The 23,718-nt window shown below is 42.0% G+C and overlaps 2 protein-coding genes across 7 annotated transcripts in view; both read left to right on the forward strand.

The window, feature by feature from the left end:
* The window catches only part of LOC310706791 (hexokinase HKDC1), a 28,448-nt gene extending 22,200 nt beyond the window's left edge, over positions 1-6,248 (forward strand). For all 5 annotated transcript variants that reach the window (XM_083503051.1, XM_083503050.1, XM_083503053.1 and 2 more), the window contains exons 14-18: positions 65-164; positions 1,517-1,700; positions 2,330-2,485; positions 3,469-3,702; positions 4,607-6,248. In XM_083503051.1, coding sequence (XP_083359177.1) covers positions 65-164; positions 1,517-1,700; positions 2,330-2,485; positions 3,469-3,702; positions 4,607-4,751 — 819 coding nt within the window. In that variant the 3' untranslated portion in view covers positions 4,752-6,248. The remainder of the gene's footprint in view (positions 1-64; positions 165-1,516; positions 1,701-2,329; positions 2,486-3,468; positions 3,703-4,606) is intronic.
* A 3,043-nt stretch (positions 6,249-9,291) lies between these two features.
* Positions 9,292-23,718, forward strand: part of LOC310706790 (hexokinase-1) — a 47,051-nt gene continuing 32,624 nt past the window's right edge. The window contains exon 1 of one of the 2 annotated variants that reach the window (XM_083503048.1): positions 9,292-9,364. In XM_083503048.1, the coding sequence (XP_083359174.1) occupies positions 9,311-9,364 (54 nt within the window). In that variant the 5' untranslated portion in view covers positions 9,292-9,310. Of the gene's footprint in view, positions 9,365-14,889; positions 21,852-23,718 lie in introns of those variants that run through there. The other variant, XM_083503047.1, reaches the window with a different exon arrangement.

Raw genomic sequence — 23,718 nt, forward strand, 5'->3', positions numbered from 1 at the left:
GGTGTGTATGTGTTTGTTTGTTTTTCGCTCTTTGCCCATTCACAAAATCAGTTTTTTATTTCAGGAATTTGATCTGGATATTGTAGCAGTGGTAAATGATACAGTTGGGACAATGATGACATGTGGCTATGAAGACCCAAATTGCGAAATCGGCCTCATTGCAGGTAAAAAGCAATTCTGTAACACTTGTGTATGGATGTTCCAGAGTGTGACAGAATAAGATTTGTAACCAACAGTGAAATGATATGCTAAAATCTTTTGGGAGATGGAATCTTGGTCAACTTGCTGTTTCTGGGGATGGATTCTTGTGGGCAAGAAGGGGAGAACCTTTGGTCCTTTGGATGACATTGGACTCTAATTGGCCCCAGTCAGCATGGCCAATAGTCAGGGATGGTGGAAATTATAGATGATGGGAATTGCAGTGAGCCTTGATGGGAATGATGGAAACTAATAATGTTATGAGCAATACAGATGAGGAGAGAAAGGGAACCTACAAAGTGTTGCATGCCACCTAGTGGTATGAGGTATACACTGCATCCCAAGTTATAATATGAACCTTAGTTACCTAGATATAGGGCATAAAATTGATTTATTTCGCATTTAAAGGTAACCCTACCCAAGTCACAGGGACGCGGGTGGCGCTGTGGGTAAAACCTCAGTGCCTAGGACTTGCTGATCGCATGGTCGGCGGTTCGAATCCCCGCGGTGGGGTGAGCTCCCGTCTTTCGGTCCCAGCTCCTGCCCACCTAACAGTTTGAAAGCACCCTTAAGTGCAAGTAGATAAATAGGTACCGCTTTATAGAGGGAAGGTAAATGGCGTTTCCGTGTGCTGCGCTGGTGCTGGCTCGCCAGAGCAGCTTCGTCACGCTGGCCACGTGACCCGGAAGTGTCTCCGGACAGCGCTGGCCCCCGGCCTCTTAAGTGAGATGGGCGCACAACCCTAGAGTCGGACACGACTGGCCCGTATGGGCAGGGGTACCTTTACCTTTACCTTTACCCAAGTCACACTTTTTGAAACAATATACAAACTGAAACATAGCTGCTGTTTGAAATTCGCACAACTCAGAATTTTGCAAAGCCATGTAATGTGTACAGAAATGTATATATTGCAGTAAAGTGTGTGTTTACATGCATATATTATTGAAAAGAGAATACCAACATGCAAAACATATTGGAAAACTTCTTTGCAAAATTGTGTATATTAACATTGCTTACAAAGATATGTCTGTTATGAGAAATTCACAGTGAAATGCTGCTGAACTTTCATAAGCGTTTAGTGTTGTATTTTTAAAGTGGGGAATTGAACATAAGACTAGAAACATGAGAAGCTGAGTGAGTAAAACAGAAGTTGACAGATTTGCCTGCCCCTACTTTTAGCCCCTAAATTTTACCTCCCACTTAGAGAAAAGAATCAAACTTCTTCTAGGAAATGTTTTTTTCATTCCCCAGGTCTTTGTGCTTCTCCTGGTGGTTGCTTTAAAGGAATAAAATACACACGCCTCTTTCTTCATTCCAGGGACAGGCAGTAATGTTTGCTACATGGAAGACATGCGTAATATAGAAATTGTAGAAGGAGATGAGGGCAAAATGTGCATCAATACAGAATGGGGAGGATTTGGCGACAATGGCTGCATAGATAATCTCAGGACAAAATATGACAAAGAAGTGGATGAGGGGTCATTGAATCCTGGAGAACAGAGGTAACAGTCGGTGTTTTATTGCTATTGCAATGTCTTCAGGAGGTATGTAGGAATAGCAGATAATTCTATTAGAAAAGGAGGTGGAAATAGTAGTTTGCGTGTTCATGTGTAGTCAGGAATAGAAATCACTCAAGTGAACACAGTTGGTATTTGTTCACATCATCTTCACAGCTGTTTTTATGTCCACAAACAGTACAACAGTAATAACCTTTTTACATTGTTTTGATGTTTCCTTGACATTGAAACGAATGTAAGTTACGTAAAGTATGTTAAGTAGCAGACAATGAGGTGAATGTTATTACATTTAGTGGAAACCAAAGTACAGTGCAACGGAAACTGTTGATTGTGATGAGCACAGCTTGGAACAGAAATCACAGTTTCTTCCATTCCTAGGCATATATGAACTTTGAGTAATCTTTCCACTTAAGAACACCCCCGCTATCCCACTTTAAAACACCTTACAAAGCATGAGTCTGTTGCTGTCATGTTTATTTCCATTCTAAGAGTCAATGCACATGTTCAGAAAAGGCATGTGGTATGCACAGACTATATCCCAGGCCCCATTTTTGCATAGGTAACTGAAAATGTGTTAAATGCTGTCCAAATCCTTTTTCTTTTTTCTATATAAGGTATGAGAAAATGACGAGTGGAATGTATCTGGGTGAAATAGTGAGACAGATCTTGATAGACTTGACCAAGCAAGGACTTCTCTTCCGGGGTCAGATTTCAGAGCGGCTGAGAACAAGAGGAATATTTGAAACCAAATTCCTGTCCCAGATTGAAAGGTAAAACAATGTGTTGTACTAACAGAGTATTTTCCCCACTGCCTGCCACTTTCACACATATCAGACTAGTGAGAAGCAGCAGAATGATTGCAGCTTTGTAAATATTTTATACATCATAAGAAAATAATACAGTTGGGGAAAAGAAGTGTTGGTTGACTGAGAAGCTGAACCCTGTTACTCAGGGCCATCTGCAGTTCTATAGTGAACAACTTTACTTGGGTTTTATTGGGTGTGAATGAACCCAGTGTATTTCAAACATAAGTATCACACTGCTTTCAACAGTAAAGTACTTCGAGTCTGTACTGTTTGCACTGCTGCTTCATAAACTTTAAGTGATCCTTTCTGCTTTGTCCTCAGATTGGAGGGGGTGGAAATGAGCAGCTATTCCCTATGCCCTTGAATTGAGTGAGCATGGATGATGCTAATTTTGAAAAGTACATTTCACCCAGGAGAGCTAAAATAGTAGCATCCTGCTTTTAAACTAATGTCTGCATTCAGACATTTAAATCTTGACTGAATAAGCCAAAGTATCAAGAAATGTTTTTCCCATGCTCTTAGCCTTTTCTCTCCTCCCTTTGAGGTGCAAGCAAGGAAACAAGGAAATCTTTAGTTATTTATCATAATTCCCTGTTTAGTCTGAACAGGGTAATGATGATTGCCACTTCATAACATGACACAGGGCTGGCCCACCCATGAGGCAAAATGAGGTGACTGGTGGCTGTGTCTACAGGGGCAGCAGATCCTGAAATAGATCTTTATTCCCCCACCTTGTTCCTGTCTCAGATCTTCACTCACTGCTTCTTCATCTATCGACTTATTTAGAAAAAGTAGGGGCATGGTCACAGATGGGAGGGAGTAGTGCTGGAAAAGTGTGTCCCTGCAAAGGACTTTGTGTCTTCTTACACCAGTGCTGCCTTCCAGTACATTTGGCCCTAGCTCTGTGTCCTGACCAGAAGTGCCTGTTGTGTTTTGGCTGAGTGCAGTGACCGGCTTGTCCTACTTCAAGTAAGAAGAATCTTGCAGCAGCTTGGGCTTGACAGCACTTGTGATGACAGTATCATTGTAAAGGAAGTTTGTGGCTCCGTTTCCAAGAGAGCAGCCCAGCTGTGTGGGGCCGGGCTGGCCGCTATAGTGGAGAAGATACGGGACAACAGAAATCTCGAGCACTTAAAAACCACTGTAGGTGTGGATGGCACCTTATACAAACTACACCCACAGTGAGTACACAGCATCACTGTTGTTGTTTTGCCTTGCAGAATTGACCGATTTTTTAAAGATAATATTCTGCTTAGTTGATGGGAATTAAAAAGGTTGGGGAAAAGAGAAATTGCCACAATGCTGTATCAGTTAGCCCTATTACACTTGCTTGCATAAGATTGTAATAAAGAGCTGGGAAAAGTTCTGCTTTTAATGGGCTACAGGCCCCACTAGAGAGATGGGTGATTTTCTGAAGGTCTTCTGCAACATGTCATTGATGGGAAGGGCCATAGCTCAGTGGTAGGGCATTTGTCTTGCATGCAGAAGGTCTTAGGTTCAATCCCCAGAATGCCCGGTAAGGCTGGGAGAGAATCTTGCCTGAAATCCTAGAGAGCCACCACTAGCTAGTGCAGACAATAATGAGCTAGATAGACCAATAGGAAGGCACCTTCCTATGTTCCTGTGCAATATGGATGCATTAGCGGTGGATTTATACTGGACCATCCACACCACATTGTGCTTTATTAGCTGTTCTGCGCTGCCTCCTCAATGCAGCACCCCAGGGCACCCCTCTACTTCCCCTCCCACTTATATTAGTGAAAACTTTCCATGGAGAAAGCTAAAGAGCTGTACTTGCAGATACAGTTGAGGTGAGAGAAGAACTTGCCCTCTTGCCCCTGATGCTGGTTGACTTACCTGTCACTGGGAGCGGGATCTGCCAGGGGGTACAAGGTGTTTTGTGAGTGCAGAGCATAGAGAGAGAGAGAGAGAGACTGGATTACTGTCAATTCTTACAGTGTAAAAGCCCTCCCTCTGTATTCTCCTGTCCCTACCCATCATAATGACAGGCATTTTGCCAGTTAAGAAATAAACAGCAGTGTGCAATCATTGCAATTTTTTTTGCTTTGTTTTTCCTCTCTTTAGCTTTTCTAGAATCTTGCAAGAAACGGTAAAAGAACTGGCGCCTCAATGTGATGTGACATTCATGCTGTCTGAAGACGGGAGTGGAAAGGGAGCTGCCTTAATTACTGCTGTTGCAAAACGAGTGCATAATGTTGCTGAAAATTAAGTGGCCATGCAGGCATCTGTGTGTAGCAGTGATTTAAAAAAAACAAAACATTGTGAAACCAACCGAAGCAGTAGTTCAAAAGTGGTGCACACTTCTGTGGCCCAGAGTTAGCCAATGTTGTGGCCTTGAGATGCTGTTGGAGTAAAACTCCCATCTGGAAGGCACCAAGTTTAGCCACTCCTGTTTGTATCCTGATGATTGGGCAGCTGTGCAAACAGAAAGCAGTTTTTCTTGCCAAAACTGAGGCAGGTGTTGGCACATCTGAACATAGGTTTCCATAAGTTGTCTTATGTTTAGAGATACAACAATATACTTGACATTTCTGTGTTATGCTCATAATATAAAACAGCCAGGCCATATAAATGTAACTATTTTGTCAACTATTTTAAACATATTTATATGTTCTACTGCTCCCTTTCCCATCCATGTCCTTTCGCATTCACGTCTAAATATCCTTTGTAATGTACAACTCATCATTTGGAAGTAGATATTATGTCCTTGTATAGGCATGTGCCAAGAGCTGGCACTGTTGTTTTACTTTTTATTGTTTCTTTTAGAAAAGGAAATTAAAAAGGCTGATGTGCAAAAGGTAATCAATCCATGTTCTTTTTCAAACAAATTGTTGTGTTTAATGAGTTGCTCGCAGTTGGCGCTTCTTGGGATGGAAATCCAGGCCTTTGTAGAAGGAGAGAGGAGAGATGGTTGGTCTGCGCCATTCCATTTGGTAAGCTGAAAATAATAATCTACTGACTGCCCACAGCAATATGCAGTGTGGCTCAAAGACTTTTAATGACCCCACTTTCCACTTTAAAATCAAGCTAAGGTGTTGGGCTTCGTGACGAGCTTTGGAGCATAAGTCTGTGCACTTTAAAAATTAGCCTGTGGGTAGGGATGGCGGAGAGATTTGATTCAGTTTGCATTTAAAAGTGAATCTTACCAAATCTGCACTTTCCAAAAAAATATGAGTACTGGCACACAGCTATCCTTCAAAATTCACACCTATCTGAATTTTGAGATGCAGTTCTCCAACCAATACTTTGTATTTTAATAAGAGTCGCTGAAAGTTGTGAGTGAAACAACACGCAATACCACCTAAAGCAACATAAACATACTTGGACTATGTCCAGAGTCTAAAATGCACCACTATTTTTTGTTCATGATATTTTTGTTTCATACAGAATTGCAGGAGTTGGAAGGGACCACAAGCATCATCTAGTCCAACCCCCTGCAATGCTGGAATCTTTTGCCCAATATGGGGCTTGAACTCAGGCTCCTGAGCTGCAAAGGGTACCATCACTGCCTCCGCCAGTCACCTCAGGCAACTTGGGTTACAGCAGATTCCTTCCTGAAATGTGTCGGAAATGCTGCCACTTAAAACGTTGCAAATATTCTTAATGGAACTGCTTGATGGGTGTTCAGCCTGTCAAGAGGCGACCTGAAGTATTTGTTTAAAAGGGCCCTGTTTCCTGCTGCTGTCAATCCAACAAGAACTATTTCCATTTTTTTTACGAATGAGAATGTGCTTAGGGAAACACCTAAGGTGTTTGCAAATAGCATTGTCTTTTTGTATGTGGGAATCTGATTTCATATAATAAATATGGAATAAAAGGAGGACCTTGTATAATTGTTAATGACACATAATTCCTTTAACACTTTAGAAGATGCTGCAACAAGCTACTTTCAAACATATTTTGGTTCAATTTATGGAAATACGTTGTTGGATTAAGCTTTGTAGGAGGTGTATACATTACCAAATACCTAAAGCAAAGAAAGGAACTTGTGGACTTTAAAGATTTTCTGTTCTGTACAGATCCTGTTCTGTACATATTATTTACTGTATAAGAAATAAAAAAGCACATAGCTGGTGCAAAGTAAATTGGATTGTCAATGTATGCTTTCAATATGCTTTATCTGAGATTAGAGACGTGTTTCTTGTTTTAAACTCGGTGGTTTCCCTTTAAGATCAAACTTCACTTGTGCTTTCAGGCCGACTCTTTTGCAATTCACACTGTGTGGTCACCAGCCTCGCTACTGCATGCCAAAGCACAGCCACAGAACAATGGAAGGGCCTGCCACATGCCACATGCCAGCTGCAGCATGCAGTTTTGCTTAACCGGCTTTCTGAGCCATACTTACAGTGCAATCTTAGAATCATAGAATCATAGAGTTGGAAGAGACCACAAGGGCCATCAAATCCAACCCCCTGCCAAGCAGGAAACACCACCAGAGCACTCCTGACATATGGTTGTCAAGCCTCTGCTTAAAGACCTCCAAAGCAGGAGACTCCACCACACTCCTTGGCAGCAAATTCCACTGTCGAACAGCTCTTACTGTCAGGAAGTTCTTCCTAATGTTTAGGTGGAATCTTCTTTCTTGTAGTTTGGATCCATTGCTCCATGTCCGCTTCTCTGGAGCAGCAGAAAACAACCTTTCTCCCTCCTCTATGTGACATCCTTTTATATATTTGAACATGGCTATCATATCACCCCTTAACCTCCTCTTCTCCAGGCTAAACACGGCCAGCTCCCTTAGCCATTCCTCATAAGGCATCATTTCCAGGCCTTTGACTATTTTGGTTGCTCTCCTCTGGACACGTTCCAGTTTGTCAGTGTCCTTCTTGAACTGTGGTGCCCAGAACTGGACACAGTACTCCAGGTGAGGTCTGACGAGAGCAGAATACAGTGGCACTATTACTTCTACTCAAAATTAACCCCCCCCCCCATTCAGTGGAACTTACTTCCAGGTAAGTTAGCATAAGGTCGCAGCCTTGAAGTGCTACAAGCCATCATACACTTACGATCAAACAATTGCCAATGAATAAGAGAAACTAGCAAGGGTACATGCTTTCCAAAACTATAAAGGGGAAGATGTAGGATTTTATAACATACTGTTATGAGTTTGTGGGTTCCAGACCACTACAATCTCTGGATCAAGCAAGTGTCAGAATTTAACTGAGGCTTTGGGTGCTGTGTGCTAGACACTTCTAATCCTGTGGAATCAGCAAGTGTTAAAAGCTAATTAACCCAGGCTGGTTTCCCACAAAGTTATAGCCCGGGTGATGGACCATTAAGAGAACAAAGCATCAAAGGGACTCCTGTAAAATGGCAAATGGTTGGGGCCCCTCTTCCTCAACAGATAAGGGCACAGCTTAGGTTAGAATAGTTAAAAGTTAGGTGTTACATGACCTAGAGGTGGGGAAAGTTTGCAGGTTGATAAAGGCTGGAGAGAGGGTCAGAGCACAATGGTTGATACCTGAATTAAAGGCTGCAGCTAGATGAGAAGCAAGATCCTCTTGGGGTGATTATGCTTGAGGTGATGGAACCCCTCCATCATAGGCACAGGTTGTATATACAGGGTGGGTCCTTTAAAAGAGGCCCCGTGGATACAGAGTACACATCTTCCACGTGGCCTCTTTTAAAAGACTCACCCTGTATATAGAATAATAGACTTTTAGGCATTTGTGGGCAGGACACAAGATATCTTTATCAAGTTTATTCCCTACTGGCATTTCAGAAACTTTCCTGTTGCTTTCAAGTTTGTGTTTTCAGAGCAGCATTGTGCTTCCAAAGCCCGGGCAGTTACTCTGAAATTTAAATAACTGCACGGTCATTAAATTTTATACAAAAAAGGAATTGACTCTAAAACCAGCTGCTATGTTATCATGATGAGAGCAATAGCAAAGCCTTCATTCATTGCGGCAAAGCTACATTGTTGGAGAACATAAATCACAGTTATTGTTATTATTTTTGTCCCTGGAAGATTAAGAAGAATTTGTTTTCAGACGAAGAGCTTTTAATTCAGCAAAGCAGATGGGAGTGTGCAGTAAGTAACATCCCCCACTTCACCCCAGGCAAATGTTTAGCCTCTTTCATTGTGGCATGCATGTGACAGAGAAGCCAGGAACAATTTACAGCTAGATATTCTGCCCAGTCAAGGCTGCACTATACCATTCTAGAAGGTGATACCATATCATCTTGAGTGTCAAGACACAAATGAGGATTATTTACATCTAGCATTCTTCAAGAAGGCATGTTCTTCCTCCACACTGTCTCAGCTGTCTCTCTTGCAGATACAACTCAATCCTAGGTTTGTGTGGCAATGCCTTTGTCAAGGATGCTTGAGGTTGACACGTTGGTGTACAGTAAAGTAGGTACCTCATTGTTGTTACTTCATTTTACAGCATTGGTTTTGCTTCATCGACAGGAAGTTGCATTAGCCCAGCCTTCACCAACCTGGCCGGAGGCTGATGGGAATTGTAGTCTAAAACAACTGGAAGGTACCAGGTTGGCAAAATCTGCAATAGACAAGAGGCTGATAGCTGTTGCTGCGTGGCCGGTTGATTAAATTAAATTAAATTTAAAAAGATTAATTAAATGCATAATTGCTGATTTGCTGATTTTATGTGTATGTGCTAGTAGTATTATAGACATGGCCAATGGTCTTACCAATTAATATGCTTTACTAAGTGGAAAGTTTTTAAATGAAATTTGACTTTATCCATTCTTTACTTTTACAGACCTTTGGAATTATAATGTAAACTGGGAAGAGATGCTCCAGTGATGGCCACAGATGAGGAGCCTGACGGATCAGACTATGGTTCTTCAGAATACAAAGTAGGTGACTTAATTTAGATAAATGAAACCATAAACCTCACTCACTGGAAACTGGAAGGAGGCATGTCATTTTGTGCTGGGGCTTTTCTCCACAATCACTAAAAGCATGTCAAAGATCCTTTTGGTTACTGTGTAAGAATCTAGTGTGTGTCTTTTTAAATGTCTCTTATCCATGTAGATTGTGCACAAGGGAAGGGAACACGATACCTATGCTACTCTTTACCACCTCTTTAAAAAGCTGAATATATTTGCATTCACCTGTAAGAGTAATATAGGGGTGATGAGTTCAGATAATAAAAATGAATGCAAACTAAAACAAAATGTTTATGTCGTAGACATTACTGGAAGACTGTGTTTATTTGCTTAAAAGTAATTTGTCTCAATATGCGCTCCCACATTAGAGGTGTAGAATTTGGGAGTACAACAAAATTTTGCAAATAATAACTTTTAAAAGTCTCGGACAATGGGGGAGTTGTCCTACTTGTCATTAGTCACATTTAAAAAAAAAAAATATCCAACAGCTGCTTGTGATACTTGTTCAACCATACTCCACAAAGTAACCACATAAACAGAGTGATTTGGGTGGGAGCAGTATAGCATTTTCCTTAGCATAAAATATTGTGGTGGAGTCAGTGGTTCAAAGTTGAAAACTCCTTATTTCCTTATCAAACCTTTACACCTAGGGCACCCTCTTCCTTTTGCGAAGTTACCTTGGAAGAAGGGAAATATAAATCGGATAGAAGGAATTATCCTACCTAAACAGACCAACCCTAATCCACACCCATGCCAACGATGGGCTGATACTCATACATACAAAGGATCCTGGCCAGGGATCCTTTGTATCAAGCAAAAAATAGGAGCATGGTGAGACATGAGCTAAAGAGGTGCATGATGCAAACATATGTTGCGTCTTTTGGGGGTTTGCTATTCACACCAGCACTGCTTTTATAGAGACATGGAGTGGAGAGCAAAGTCCTGTGCTCTAGAATGCTTGAGTTGCAAAACTTTGCCAAAAGCTATACAGTATTCTAGGAATCGAGAAACGTCTCCATTTCTCCTCTTCTCATACTTGGGAGCATCCATTAGGTAGGCCCAGAGTAGCAAAGTCCGGTCCCAGGTTCAGCTTGATCTTCACACTTCACATCCGCTAGACCCGCCCTGCCCCTTTGTTCTCAGCCTTTGTAAGAATAAAACCATTCACACAAATGTAACCTTTCTGCTATGTGGTCGCTAAGCAGTTGCTAAAGACATTCTGGCTTGGTATCAAGATTACTGCTAGAACAATGCAAAGCTTCATTTATGCCAAGTTTCCAATCTGTCAGGGTTAGAGACGCTTAACTTTAAAATGAAAGGACAAGGGCGGAATTAAGAGGAATGAGAGATATTTTTAAAGCCTTATATGTAATAAAGAATTAACATATAATAAGCACCAATTGATTTACTACGTTGCCAAATGCACAAGTTGACCATGGTGCTTCTGCTTTATTAGGGCTTGACAACCGTGTTTGGAAGCATGCTTATATAATACAAGGGAGGGCTGCCCTAATTTGGTTGAGGAAGTGCTTCACAAAGTTTGGAGACGCTTTGTTTTAGTTCAAATATTGGTTTGGGAACGGCAAATTAGGTAGGCTTGTATGAAAGTGCAAATGGAGAAAAGAATCTCTCTCTTTGGAGGATTTCTGTGGCATGTGCTTAGCTTTCTCCTTAAGAGATTAGCTTTCTACAGGAAGTGTGCGGTAATTCACCCACATAATTTTTATGAACCCACAGAACAGCATATTCCGTATTTTCCGGCGTATAAGACGCCTGGGTGTATAAGACGACCTCCAACTTTTCCTGTTAAAATATAGAGTTTGGGATATACTGGCCGTATAAGACTACCCCTGCCTGCAGCAAGTGCCGCCAGGGGCAGAGCGTGCACCCCTCTGCTGCCTCTGCTGTAGCAGCAGCAGCAGCAGCAGCAGCAGCAGCAGCTGAGCACCGTGCTCGGAAGGACTTTCTGCGGTGAGGAGAGAGCGGGGACCTGAGGCGACGAGGCTGGCAGGCAGGCAGGCAGACGCATGTAGATGCAGCCCACTCCAGCTGCAAGCTCTGTCCAGAATGCACATGGCGGCCAACGAACACGCGCTGTGCCGGTACGGAAGAGGCGGGGCCTCGCGCTGCGTCACAGGAGGCCGGGACATACGGTAATTCAAAATCCGCTTATTTGGAAGAACAATTGGCTCAAACCAGTGAAAGTTTTAAGATTGGCTTTTAAGAAAATTGGATGCAGAAGCTATGGGGATGGGATGGGGATGTACACTTCATGGTCCCTTTTCTGCAAAATAAATTTGTGTTTTCTTCAAGTTTTCCTCCAATGTATTCTGTCTTAAAATTGTGACCTAATGATATTCCCCCCATGATCACTAGAGGGTGCTAGTGCATAAATACAGCTGTTGGATTCTTCACTAAAAGTGGGCAAAAAACAGCTTGGCAGTTCCACTGTATAGTACGTACTTGTCTTTAAGCTTTCGTGAATATACTTTTTTCTTCTCCTCTCAGTCTCCTGCCTCTTTTCCATGGCTTACTTAGTAATTAAATACTTTCATATGAAGGGCTTAAACTGTGGCCTATATACAAATGCAAACTTCACACCCTGAAAGATAAGAAGGGAGTGTCTTACTGATTGATTATGCTAGAATGAGAAACTGGCTTGGCCAAGGTCAGACAAAGCAAAGAGTTCTGACCATTTTACCTGCATTTCACACTGATAGTTCTTCTGCTTTTCCTTTCCTGCGGTTCCTGCAGTAACCAACACAGAAGTCCTCTTATTTACTTATGGTAACCAGAGAAACTCCTAACCACAGAACAAAGCCAATACAGACCTGCCTACAATCTTCCCCATACACACCTATGTGGGAGCACGACCCATTGAACTTAATCTCCTTTCTTCTGAGGAGGCACCCATAGGACTGCACTGTGGGGTACTTTTAATTGTATTTTACTAATGACAGATGTGCTGACACCAAGTTCAAAGGCTATTTTTTATGGATGCAACATTTCACTGATGAATTAAGTAATCAGTTAAGACACTTTTAATTGATTAAAATGTGCCCTCAATTAATTGGGAAGCATTAAAAAAATAAAAAAGAGTATGTATTTAAAAACCCCCACAGAAAGGCTATCCAGCTTCCTCTCACTTTGTAGCACAGGAACAAATGCCTCTTTTCAGATGGAGCCAACCACGAAACATCTGTGCATCATGCACAAATAAAGTTATACTTTTAGCTTCAGAACTATAATTCTTACATGCAGATTTATTCAGATGGAATAAATTCATTGATCAATCAATTAAAATTCATGTAATTAACAAGCTAAGGCTAAAGCTATTTTTATTTATTTATACTAAACTTCACCAGCAGGAGTCTCCTTCTAAGAAGGGGTCACCTACGTTTAAAATTCAGGGTGCTGCTAATTTGAATTTAAAATGGTTTCCTTAATCTGTAATGCAAACATATGGAATAATGTGAATTTTATGACACATGTATTCGTTCTTCCAAGGAGGCCAGGAATACAAGATGGTACCTCACAGGATTGCTGAAATATAATGAATGACCCAGAATTACCTGGCACACTTTCTAGCTGAGTCAAAATTTGAAATCAAGTCTTTCCAATCCAAGCCCAACCTTCTGTGTGATTATACTGCGTTATCTCTCACATGCATACATAAATGCAAACACATCCCAGGTAAATACCATGCAAATTCAGAGATATATTCTGTTGAATGAGGCTTGGCTCTAGGTAACCATGCACAGAACACTCAAAGTTGTTTTAAGTGTAACGTGTGCAAAAGGCTCTCAGTGTTTGTCTTTGCTATGAACTTTTAATGGTCACACCTTCCTTTCACAGAATTTTAGGAATTGTTTTCTGGAGGGTTTTTCAATGTTTTTTTTCCTAACAGGGAGTTGTACAGTTTTTTGGGGGAGAAGCAGTGGTGTAGCATGGGGCGGGGGGCAAAGGTGCAGTTGCCCTGGGTACAAAATTGTTAAGGGCGCAAAATTTCAACACCTGGTGCTGCCTCAATAAAGCTGCGTGCTTTTGTCACTAGACTCTGTTGAAAACGGTTTCTCCATGCAAACCTAGTGACCTCTCCAGACAGTTGAATGACTCTTTCTTTCTTTTGCAGCTGCAGTCTCCTGGGTGACTCGGTCACCATTAGGCAGTTGAATGCGCATGCGTACTCCATCTATTTCTTTCCTTCCTTCCTTCCTTCCCTCCCACCCACCCCTCCATGCAGTCCTGGGTGCTGGGAACCCATGCCACACCACTGGGGAGGAGTTCCTAGAGTTGGGGGTGGGCGGCAAATATGCACTGCTTCATTACTGTATAGAGATGCTCTTAAACTTTCTGTTAAGTTTCTGAGGTAAATAATAAGAAAGTAATTTATACCAGAAAGTATGGTGCGAACTGTTAACATTTATTCACTTCTAGTTTTCAAGCACAGCAGTAAAATGGAGAGTTGTATATTTGGGGAGACTGAGCAGAATACACTGCAGTCTGCTTTAGCGATAATCGTGGTATCTAGGCCATTTTAGTGCAGTCGTTTTTTTCATCCTGACATGCATCAGCCTCATTCCCTCAAGTGGTGATGCAGGTGCTGCTTCAACGTTAGGCAGCAGTGGGTTCTGCAGCTGACACTGTCTGATGTCGACTGTGTGTGGCCTTCATAAATCCAGTCTGCTTCTAGAGTAAAGCCTGAGTTCAATCTCTCTGCGTCTACAGCATCCAACTAACCCATCTTAGCTCCTAGTTTGTTTTTGAAAATTAAGCTTTGTGTATTTTTAGATCAGCTTGATGTTTTAGGGACATGTCTGTTGGCCTCTCCTTAATGTTATATTTCCTCAGTTTGCTGTTCACTTTTGCCTTAAAAACTCTTGCATGACCACCAGCTGGCACGATCCTCTCCCTCTTTGCTGGTGTCACGTTTCTCAGGAGAGCTACTTGCCCTTCACAAATGCACACTCCTGGTGTGTTATATGCCACAAAAATAGTTCCTCCAGTGAGTGCTGTTTTAAGCTGGCTAGTGTGTGACCTTTGTATGCGTTCAGAGAATCCCCACAGGGCATTTACCCCTGATAAAATCTCCTAGTAGGGAACATGAGCATAGGCACCAAGGTCTTGCCGCACAGTGGTGTCTGTTTTTTCTCCCCTCTGCCCTTCAGTAAGGTGAAAATTGTGTCTAAATTCAAACCAGTATTTTCCTGCCATTTCCTGAGTTGTTCTCAGTTCACAGACATATATTACAAAGAGGTAAAGGGAAGAGAGAGTCATAAACCTGGCTCTTAGCTTCTTACTGCCTCAGTCCTTGGGCTTTACTAGTAGCCCGAATCAAATAAATTTACCACAGCTTTCCTCCACACTAGGAGAAGATTCATCAGTGTAATCTTTCTGCTGGCCATGCCGCTGCTAAAGATACCGAAGCAGGGTGAAAAGCAAAGACGGAACCCCCCCCCCCAAAGAAAGGATTAACCAACAATTTAGTTTTTATTTTTATTTATTTGTTTATTGAGCTTATATCCCACCTTTCCTTCAAGGAGCCCAAGGTGGCGTACATAGCTTTCCTCCTCCCCATGTTATCCTTAGAACAACCCTCTGAGGTAGGTTCGGCTGAGAGTTAAGTCACCCAGTGAGCTTCATGGCAGAGGGAATGATTAAACACGCCAAGCAAGGAATACAAAGTGACTCCAAAGAGGAATCCTACCAATATTATGATTGTATAATTATGTACTGATAAGCCTTAAACCTGTTGACCCTTCGGAGCCTTTTGTGGGTAGCCCACAAAGACCTTTCTGTAATTTGATGGTGGAAAATAAGAAATCACTCACTTTGTTGCTCAAAGATTAATGTTATGGCGAACAGAATGTAGGGTGGGGAGATAAATGTTATATTTTTTGCAGGCTACTGAGGAACTACCTAATTTGCACTAATCCTCTATGATGGTATCTTAGTAGCTCTTGGGTAGTAGAGCTTTTGATGGCATAAAGGTAAAGGTATCCCTGACCATTGTTAGGTCCAGTCGCGGACGACTTTGGGGTTGCACGCTCATCTCACTCTATAGGCCAAGGGAGCTGGCGTTTGTCTGCAGACAGCTTCTGGGTCATGTGGCCAGCATGACTAAGCCGCTTCTGGCGACACAGTTTACCTTCCCACTGGAGCGGTACCTATTTATCTACTTGCACTTGACATGCTTTCAAATTGCTAGGTGGGCAGGAGCTGGGACCTAACAACGGGCGCTCATCCCGTTGCGGGGATTCAAACTGCCGACCTTCTGATCGGCAAGCCCTAGGCTCTGTGGTTTAGACCACAGCGGCACCCGCGTCCCTGCACCACCCGTGTTTTTTTGATGGCATAGTGAACAAGTAATAAGAAAATCTGTTGAGATCTGCCTCTTTTGTAGCAGTATAGTCTCTCTGGTAATGTAGCAACCCTATTTTACCCTTACGTTTGGCATTAACTTAAGTCTAGGGCCATTCATCATATTGTTGTGATTTGGGTCATCATCTGGAGCTATTTATTCAAACGTTCCACTGATACTATATACCCATCTTTTCTCTGCTTTCTGACATATTTAGGCCAGAACTGAGTAAAGAATATGGCTGTGTGTATGGTGCACAGGATAGTTTTCTTATTCTAGAATTCAAGATGTGTGGAATGGAATCAAGGGGAATACATATGTTGTAGTCAGGGCTTTTTTTCAGCCGGAACTTTCTAGAACTCTGTTCTGGCAGGACCTCTCAGGTGGGTGTCATTGCCACTCTAAGAGAACAAGGAAGGCATTCATGGTGAGTTCCAGCACCATTTTGTTTAGAAAAATAGCACTTAAGCGACGTGAATTACAATGGAACCTCGGGTTGCAAACGTGATCCGTGCGGGAGGCACGTTTACAACCTGCAGTGCCGCCTGTATGCACGCGTGGGTTGTGATTCGGTGCTTCCACGCATGCGCAAGCGCCGTTAACCCAGAAGTAACCCATTCCGGTACTTCCAGGTTCGGCACGGTGCTCAACCTGAAATCGCGTAACCTGAAGCATCTGTAACCCAAGGTACCACTGTAACATATTTAAAAAATGATGTTGCAGTGAGTTATAACTTGAGTCTCACATTTTAAAACTAATCTGTCCTGTAGCATCAATGATAAGGATTTCCCTTCTGCTTCTTCTGTTCATTGCTGGCTTTTGGCTGCCATAATTGCAACCTGTCATCATTCTGTCTTCTGATTCAACAGGAGCAAGGCACACATGACTCAAGGCAGAGTTAGCCTTTGACAAAATGAAAGGTTCTCTCAATAGGCCTGTTCATCCTTTCCAAGAATGTTTGGGGTTTTTTTTACTCACTACTATAATTAGAAGAATGAGCTTTTCCTAAACTTAAGCTTCTCCTTCTTCATTACAATGGAACATTAATATTTTTTAACACCACACACTATGGTGATGTGCTTTATTATATAATCGTGTTTTATTTCACTAGCTTTCCACATTTGGAACTGAAGGCTATTTACACATTTATATACAGCTTTTTAAGGTGAGTTCACAAGGCTTACAGTACTGTAATGAATACAAACACTGTTTTAAAAATAACAACCATTAAAAAACAATTTAGTAAAAGTAGTCTAAGTATAATTACAGAAGCCAAGCAGCAGCAGTTAAAAATAAAACTTAGCAGCACTTTAATTAAAAAAGCAAAACTAAATTAAGATAAAACCAGCAGTAGTGTAAGCGAGTAAAAACCCAGCTGAGCATGTTAAATAAAAGTGGATTGCAATAGAAAAGATTTCAAGCCAGTTTAAAGGATAATAAGAAGGGGCCATGTGTATATTTTATGAGGTAAAGGGACCCATGACCATTAGGTCCAGTTGTGACCAACTCTGGGGTTGCGGCGCTCATCTTGCTTTATTGGCCGAGGGAGCCGGTGTGAGCGGTGTGCAGCTTCCGGGTCATGTGGCCAGCATGACCAAGCCGCTTCTGGTGAGCCAGAGCAGCACATGGAAACGCCGTTTACCTTCCCGCCGGAGCGGTACCAATTTATCTACTTGCACTTTGACGTGCTTTTGAACTGCTAGGTTGGCAGGAGATATTTCATGAGAGGGAGCTCCAAATTTTAGGGCCGCTACTGAAAAAGGCCTGTTTCTATTGCCTGTCAGGTTCACATGGGTCTAGGTGGTCCCAAATAAAATTCGGACTGGATTCTCTAGGAAGAGGGATTGGTTGTTAAAACACTTTGAGAATTGTAACTCTCTGAGAGGAATAGGAGTTCCTTAATAACCCTCACCACCCTTAACAAACGACAGTTCCCAGAATTCTTTGGGGGTAGCCATGACAAAGTGTGTTAAATGTATGGTGTGGTTATGGCCTTGTATTCCTGTCTCAAGATTTTCTGGGAAATAATGTGGGCAGTGCAATCCTGTGCAGGTCTACTCAGAAGTAATTCCTACTGAGGTCAAAGGAACTTACTTCCAAGTAAGTGGGTACTGTATCACGGCCTAGGTGTATCAGTTTGTCTAATGTAAAGGGAAGTTAGCTGAGGTGTTGGTTGTAGATTCCCCCACCCCCTCACGCTTAGCAAGATACTTCAAGTAAGATATCAGCATCACTGCCCATGCTATATTTAAGCTTGCAGTGTATTCCCATATTTAGTAAGACCTTTTGTCATCCACTTAAGTGTATATGTGTGAATGTGCACGTAGCTTGTGAGGTCTGGTGAACCAAGAAATTAAGAATGGCTTAAGCCAGTGTTTTTTTGGATTTTTTGAGCTTCAGTCCCACCCCCTTTCTCACAACCATTTTATATTTTAAAAAGCAATATAATGGGGATATTTTAAAGGGTTGAAGCATTAGCACTGGGAGAGGATTTATTTTAACCCTTTCTCTGATCTAAATTGCTCCACAAAGCTCATTAACCCCAGAGTGGCAGTGGAATAAGTCTATGTGAGGCCAATAGAAGTTTCAGGCGGGTGGATTTAGATTGTGAAGCCAACATGGGAAGGAAATGGACCAAAAAGGCAATAAAATAAAAAAGAAACCCTTGCCCTGTGCCACTGCTCCCAATTCAACTGAGAGAACTCTGCAGCTACTTTTAATCAACAACAACAACAGTTGAGTTTGATCTGATCATGGATCTTTGATGTCACATGTAGTTTGTACTCAAGATGTACTGTATGTCCCGGCCTTCCCAATCAAGACTGGGATCTAAAAGAGCCACATAAAGAGCTACAGATAGAAAAGGGGAATTCTTAAATTTCCAGTGAATTTGGATGAGAAGAGAGTACAAAACCTTCTGCATGCCACCTATAGATTTTCAGAATTTATTATAGATTGACCAGATAACCTTTTTGGCAGATATACCTGAAGAACAGTGCTAAGGCAAAGCTATGTTGATCATAAATTGTATGTGTGTGTGCATTGGTTTCTGCACACTGTACTCAGGATGCAGGGTAAGGCCTGCAGGCAAAGAGGAGCAATTCAAGGTGAGCACTTTAGTGGAAATTTCGATGTGAACACTGATGAAACATTAAAGAGCTTTGTTTGGCACAGTATAGAGAGTATGAGCTGGGAATTCTTTCAATTCCTGCCTTGCACTCCTCTCCCTGCACAAGTCAAGGAAGGAACATTGTATTGTTGCCCAGATGAAGGACCTGATGTCCTCTATTTTATGGAGAAAAAATGTTTTTTTTGCAGTATTAGAGGGCAAATGAAAGAGCAAGAACATATTTTCCCCAACACAAAATTCTGTTGCCCCTTTTAGAACTGTTCAAGGCAAATTCTCAAGAATACTTAATTGCTCTGTGGTGTCCTCACTTCTACACAGCGTACACTTATCTCAGCTACACTGAAAACTGCAGCTGCAGATACAGGCATGCATTTTTCCCAGTCCCTTGTTTATCTGCTCAGGAAATCCTGTTAATTTCATGGTTTTGGCCAGGCCAAGTGTAGCCTGCTTCCTTTAACATTTGGGAAATGAACCAGGAGAGGACAGAGCAAGAAAGACATTTAAATATAATCAACATTAAAATGACCATCTTCTCTGTTTATTTCATGTACCTGGTGAAATGGGCTCTTGCCAATTAAAGCTCCTCATAATATTAGTTAAAAAGTAACTAGTAATATTTTATATATACCTGTATGTTTCTTTCCATAAGGAGGTGGGATTTAAAATTACAGTGGAACCTCGGAAGCCGAACATTTTGGAACCGAAACACTGAAAAACCTGGAAGTAATTGCTTCCGTTTTCGAAGGTGATTTTGCAGCCAGCCCATTGATCCTGAGTTTTCAAATGCTTCGAAAATTGAACGGTCTTCTGGACTAGATTACGTTCGAAGACTGAGGTTCTACTGTATCCAGAAAATAGTGCAGGGGGAAGGATTGATCTCTCCATCCTCCAATACTATGGTCCTGAGTTGATTTTCCCCTCCATCTTTCCATGTCATATTATCGTTGGGTCAGAAGATTTCTGATGCTATGGGCCCTTCCTAAGGTCATAATCCTATGTCTGGGATGTACCCTGTCAAACTTCAGATGAGGGATCACATGAAAGAAGGAATGGAGGGACGGAGAAGAATCCTGGCTTGTACACACATTAAACCAGAGGTCCAGGAAAAGCCTTTTAGCATACCCTCTGACATCAAGTTTTTGAGGTAGAATGATGTTTTTCTATTTTGGGGTGGAGTAACATTCCATCGCTTGAGCTTTGTCTTCTAATATGAAGGGGTACTGGCAGAACCACAAACTCATGTTTAAAGCACATCCTATACACATTTAAAGCACATGATTTCCTCCAAATCCTCCTGGGAACTGTAGTTTGTTGAGAGCACTGAAGATGGTAACTCTGTGAGGGGTAAACTATACAGTTTCTAGGCTTTACAGGACAAATATGACAACTATCCTGTTCTCTGATGCTTAAGCTATGGTGAAACTGGCAGCTAGTGTGCCCTTGATCTATGAGGGACGGCAAAGGAATGTGGCCAGGCAACTATTTAGCATTAACTAAGCGGCTAGTAAAAATGTCCTACAAACCTGCCAAGACCTGCTTCTCCTTGGAAAAACTGGCATATTCTCTTGGGACTTGCTTCCATGATCTTACAGATTTGGAGTCAGGATTTTATAACGAGAGTACATATATAGAAATGTACAGCTCCCAATTACTTATCCCACTCTCACAGCCGGATCCTATACGTGACTTTAAAAAAATGTACCCTTTGGGTACCGCTGTAAAATGTGTACCGCTGTAAAATTGTTAATCTTACGCTTACGGTAATATATTACCGTAAAATGTCTTCTTTTTGTTTGTTTTAAAGGTGCTTATTATGTCTCAGACACATTATGCTTCCCTAACGCAGCAAGGTCAGGACAAATAACGCTCTTTGATTTACTAGCTTCCAAACAAAGCAGGTCGAACAGCCCTTGTTGCAAATAGTATTCCGAAGGGTGGGAGACAGCCGAGAAAGAAAAAGCCGAGAGGATGCTGCATCATCGGAGTCCTCGTCAGCAGGTCACATGACAGCGACTTGGGCAACGCCCACATTGCTCAGCAGACGGCCGAGTGTCTAGAAGTAGCGTGCGCGTGTCTGTCTCCTCCGTTCCGCTGCCTGTTTTCCTTTCGCTAATAATTGCAGAAAGCAAATTGCACCAGCCAGAGCCTTAGCAAGCGCTTGGGTCAAATATTGCGCGCTGCTTTCAAAATGCATGCGTTTCTTTTGCAGTGACACAGCAGTTCCGCTGTCTTTTTTTGTATAAGTTATTTAAAGCCTGCTTGCTGCGTGCTTTCACAGTTCCGCCCTTGCGTGCTCAAGGAGGTGCGCCTTTCGGTGCAGAGATGTTCTGCCTTAGGAAAGCAATGAAAATGCATTGCCCATCTGTAGGGAGTTGACCCGAGCTTGGCGGTGGTCTGGATCTCTTTCTCCCGGAAGGTGTTGAGAGCGGGTATAGGCCATTAAAATGCGTCTTGAGGATGTGTAGGGACGTGAGGAACGTGCACAGATGCATGCCCGTCCGGGGTGACCATGGCCATGCATCCTCCCCTTCCTGCACATAGAAGGCAGCGGAGGTTGTCCATCAAACCGGCGGCGGCGGGAGGAGGAGGGTGTGGAAAACGCTTCTTTCGCGACCGCTCCTTGAACAGCCAATCGCAAGGCAGGAAGTGGGCAGGTTTATAGTCGGTCGCTATCGCGTGGAGGGAAAGGAGGAGGGAAAAAGAGCGTTACATTTTATATTTATATATTTTACCCTGTGAGGCTGAACCAAGGACCTCTAGAATCTTTCGCTTGTAAGAAGAAAGGGGAGGAGAGAAACGGATCGCTTTGCATCCTTGCAAATTTCAGCTGCCCTCCCCCGCCCCAATTGTGCTGGTTAGCAAAACCACCCTGGGAAAAAGCTCTTATTTAACCAGACAGAATGATAGCTGCTCAGCTTCTGGCCTATTACTTCACAGAATTAAAGGATGATCAGGTCAAAAAGGTAAGGTACAAAGCGAACGTCCTTAAAAACCTGCAGGTTCAAGTTCTTCAGTCTTGATGAGGGTGGGAGGGATTTTTATTTATTTATTAAAAAAACCTATGGGGTGCATAATTTGTGTTTATATATACACGTATGTACATGCATTTCTTAGCATCCAGAATATTAAATCGGCATCATTTATTTTATCTTTTAACCTCTACCTTGATCGTATAGGGTTTTGGGGGTGTGTGTTTTTTTAAAAAAAGCTTGAAAGATCCGGCCCATTGCAAGGTTTCCGAACGGGCTGCAGTGTCCTTGAAGCAGGGTGTAGATGTCAGAGCAGCGATGAGTAACGCAACAATCATGGTTTACTCCCCTTCTCTCTCTCCCCCCCCCCTCTGAGTTGGATCCGTCTATCATGTGTTTATTACTATAAACGGCTGGTCATCCGCTAAGTGACTGTGGGAATTATGGACTAGGTCTTTTATGAATGCGAGCATTCAGGGCCTACTGAAATCGTGTATACAGATGCGTGTTTAGGGCCGGGTAAAAACAGGTGCATTCTTTGTAACTCGCAATGATAAGCCTCTAGACACAAAAGAGAGCCTTGGGTTACCTGAATGACTAACAGGTTTCTTTTGTGGCACTGGTTTTTTGTGGACTAGAGCATAATCTGCGTCTTGAATCTTCCCTCTGGAATTTGTTACCAAGACAGGTGTTGGATTTACCTGTAGGTTGCTCTTCTGGGATTGGTAGCAACCGGAAGGAGATAGCAGGACCCAGCAAAAGGGACTGATAAGGCTAAGCTTGTTAATTAGATTACAAAGATGTAAATGGTTTGATAAGTAAAAAAGTAAAATTGGGCATTTTGCTGAGCTGGATTTATTATATTCACTTTGGTCCCATATTGCCCAGGAGGTCTCTTAAGGACACCATCCCAGAAATATGGGGGAAATATCTCCTTTTCAGGAGAGATGTATAGTAGGCCTCTACCTGGGCACTGGGCCAATATTTTAACATGTTAACTTGCCCAGTGCTGTAAGTTGAGCTAATGAGCATGTTTTGCAGCAATAATATTTTATTAGGCAGATTTTAGTGTGTCTGTATTTCGGAAATGCGTTGCTGATAAGAGAGGGATCTGATTATCATGAAGAGGAAATAATAAATAATCCAATATAAAATTACAAGAAAGAAATCATCATAGACATTTTCTACTTTGCTTCAGAAATGTAGTTTTTTACCCTATCATCGGTGTTTTCCTATGGAGGCCTGTCATGATGACTCTATTGTTGCTTGCATGTTAAACAAAACTGTGAACTCAAAACAAGCTTCATTACTTACCATCACCTTTCCATGTGTTGGTATTTTATCACTTTTGCAGCATGTGGAATTTTTCTGGGAAACTGATATTTGGCCTGTTTAGATTGATGAGGTTTTAAAAATAATGCAGATATCGTCATCAAGCTCATAGTACTGAAGGCACACTTGAAAATGTGCTGGTCATTTTTTGCAAAAGCAGTAAAATAGCAATAATAGCTAAGACATTTTACAGCCAGACTGTGGAGCTACTATGGCCTGTATGAATCCATTTCATGGTCTCTGTTCCTCTTCTCTTTTGCATCATCATTTCATTTTTACTCCTGCAATCACTTACAACCTGTTAAAAACTAACATTTTGCAAAACAGCCCAAAGGGGCTAAAAACTAATCATTCAAAATAGGAAGTAGTATGCGGACAAATCTTTGTTTCACTGAGTTATTCTGGATTTTATTTTGTGCAAAAACGAACATATCTACCAGTATCAAGCTTATTGTGCAGAAAAGGCTATTGGGGTTTTCTGGGAAGGATGTTCATGCATTAGATCCCGGTGATCTTTTGCCACCCTGTA

Source organism: Podarcis liolepis (assembly GCF_965112155.1).
Source record: "Podarcis liolepis genome assembly, chromosome: 5".
Classification (NCBI taxonomy): domain Eukaryota; kingdom Metazoa; phylum Chordata; class Lepidosauria; order Squamata; family Lacertidae; genus Podarcis; species Podarcis liolepis.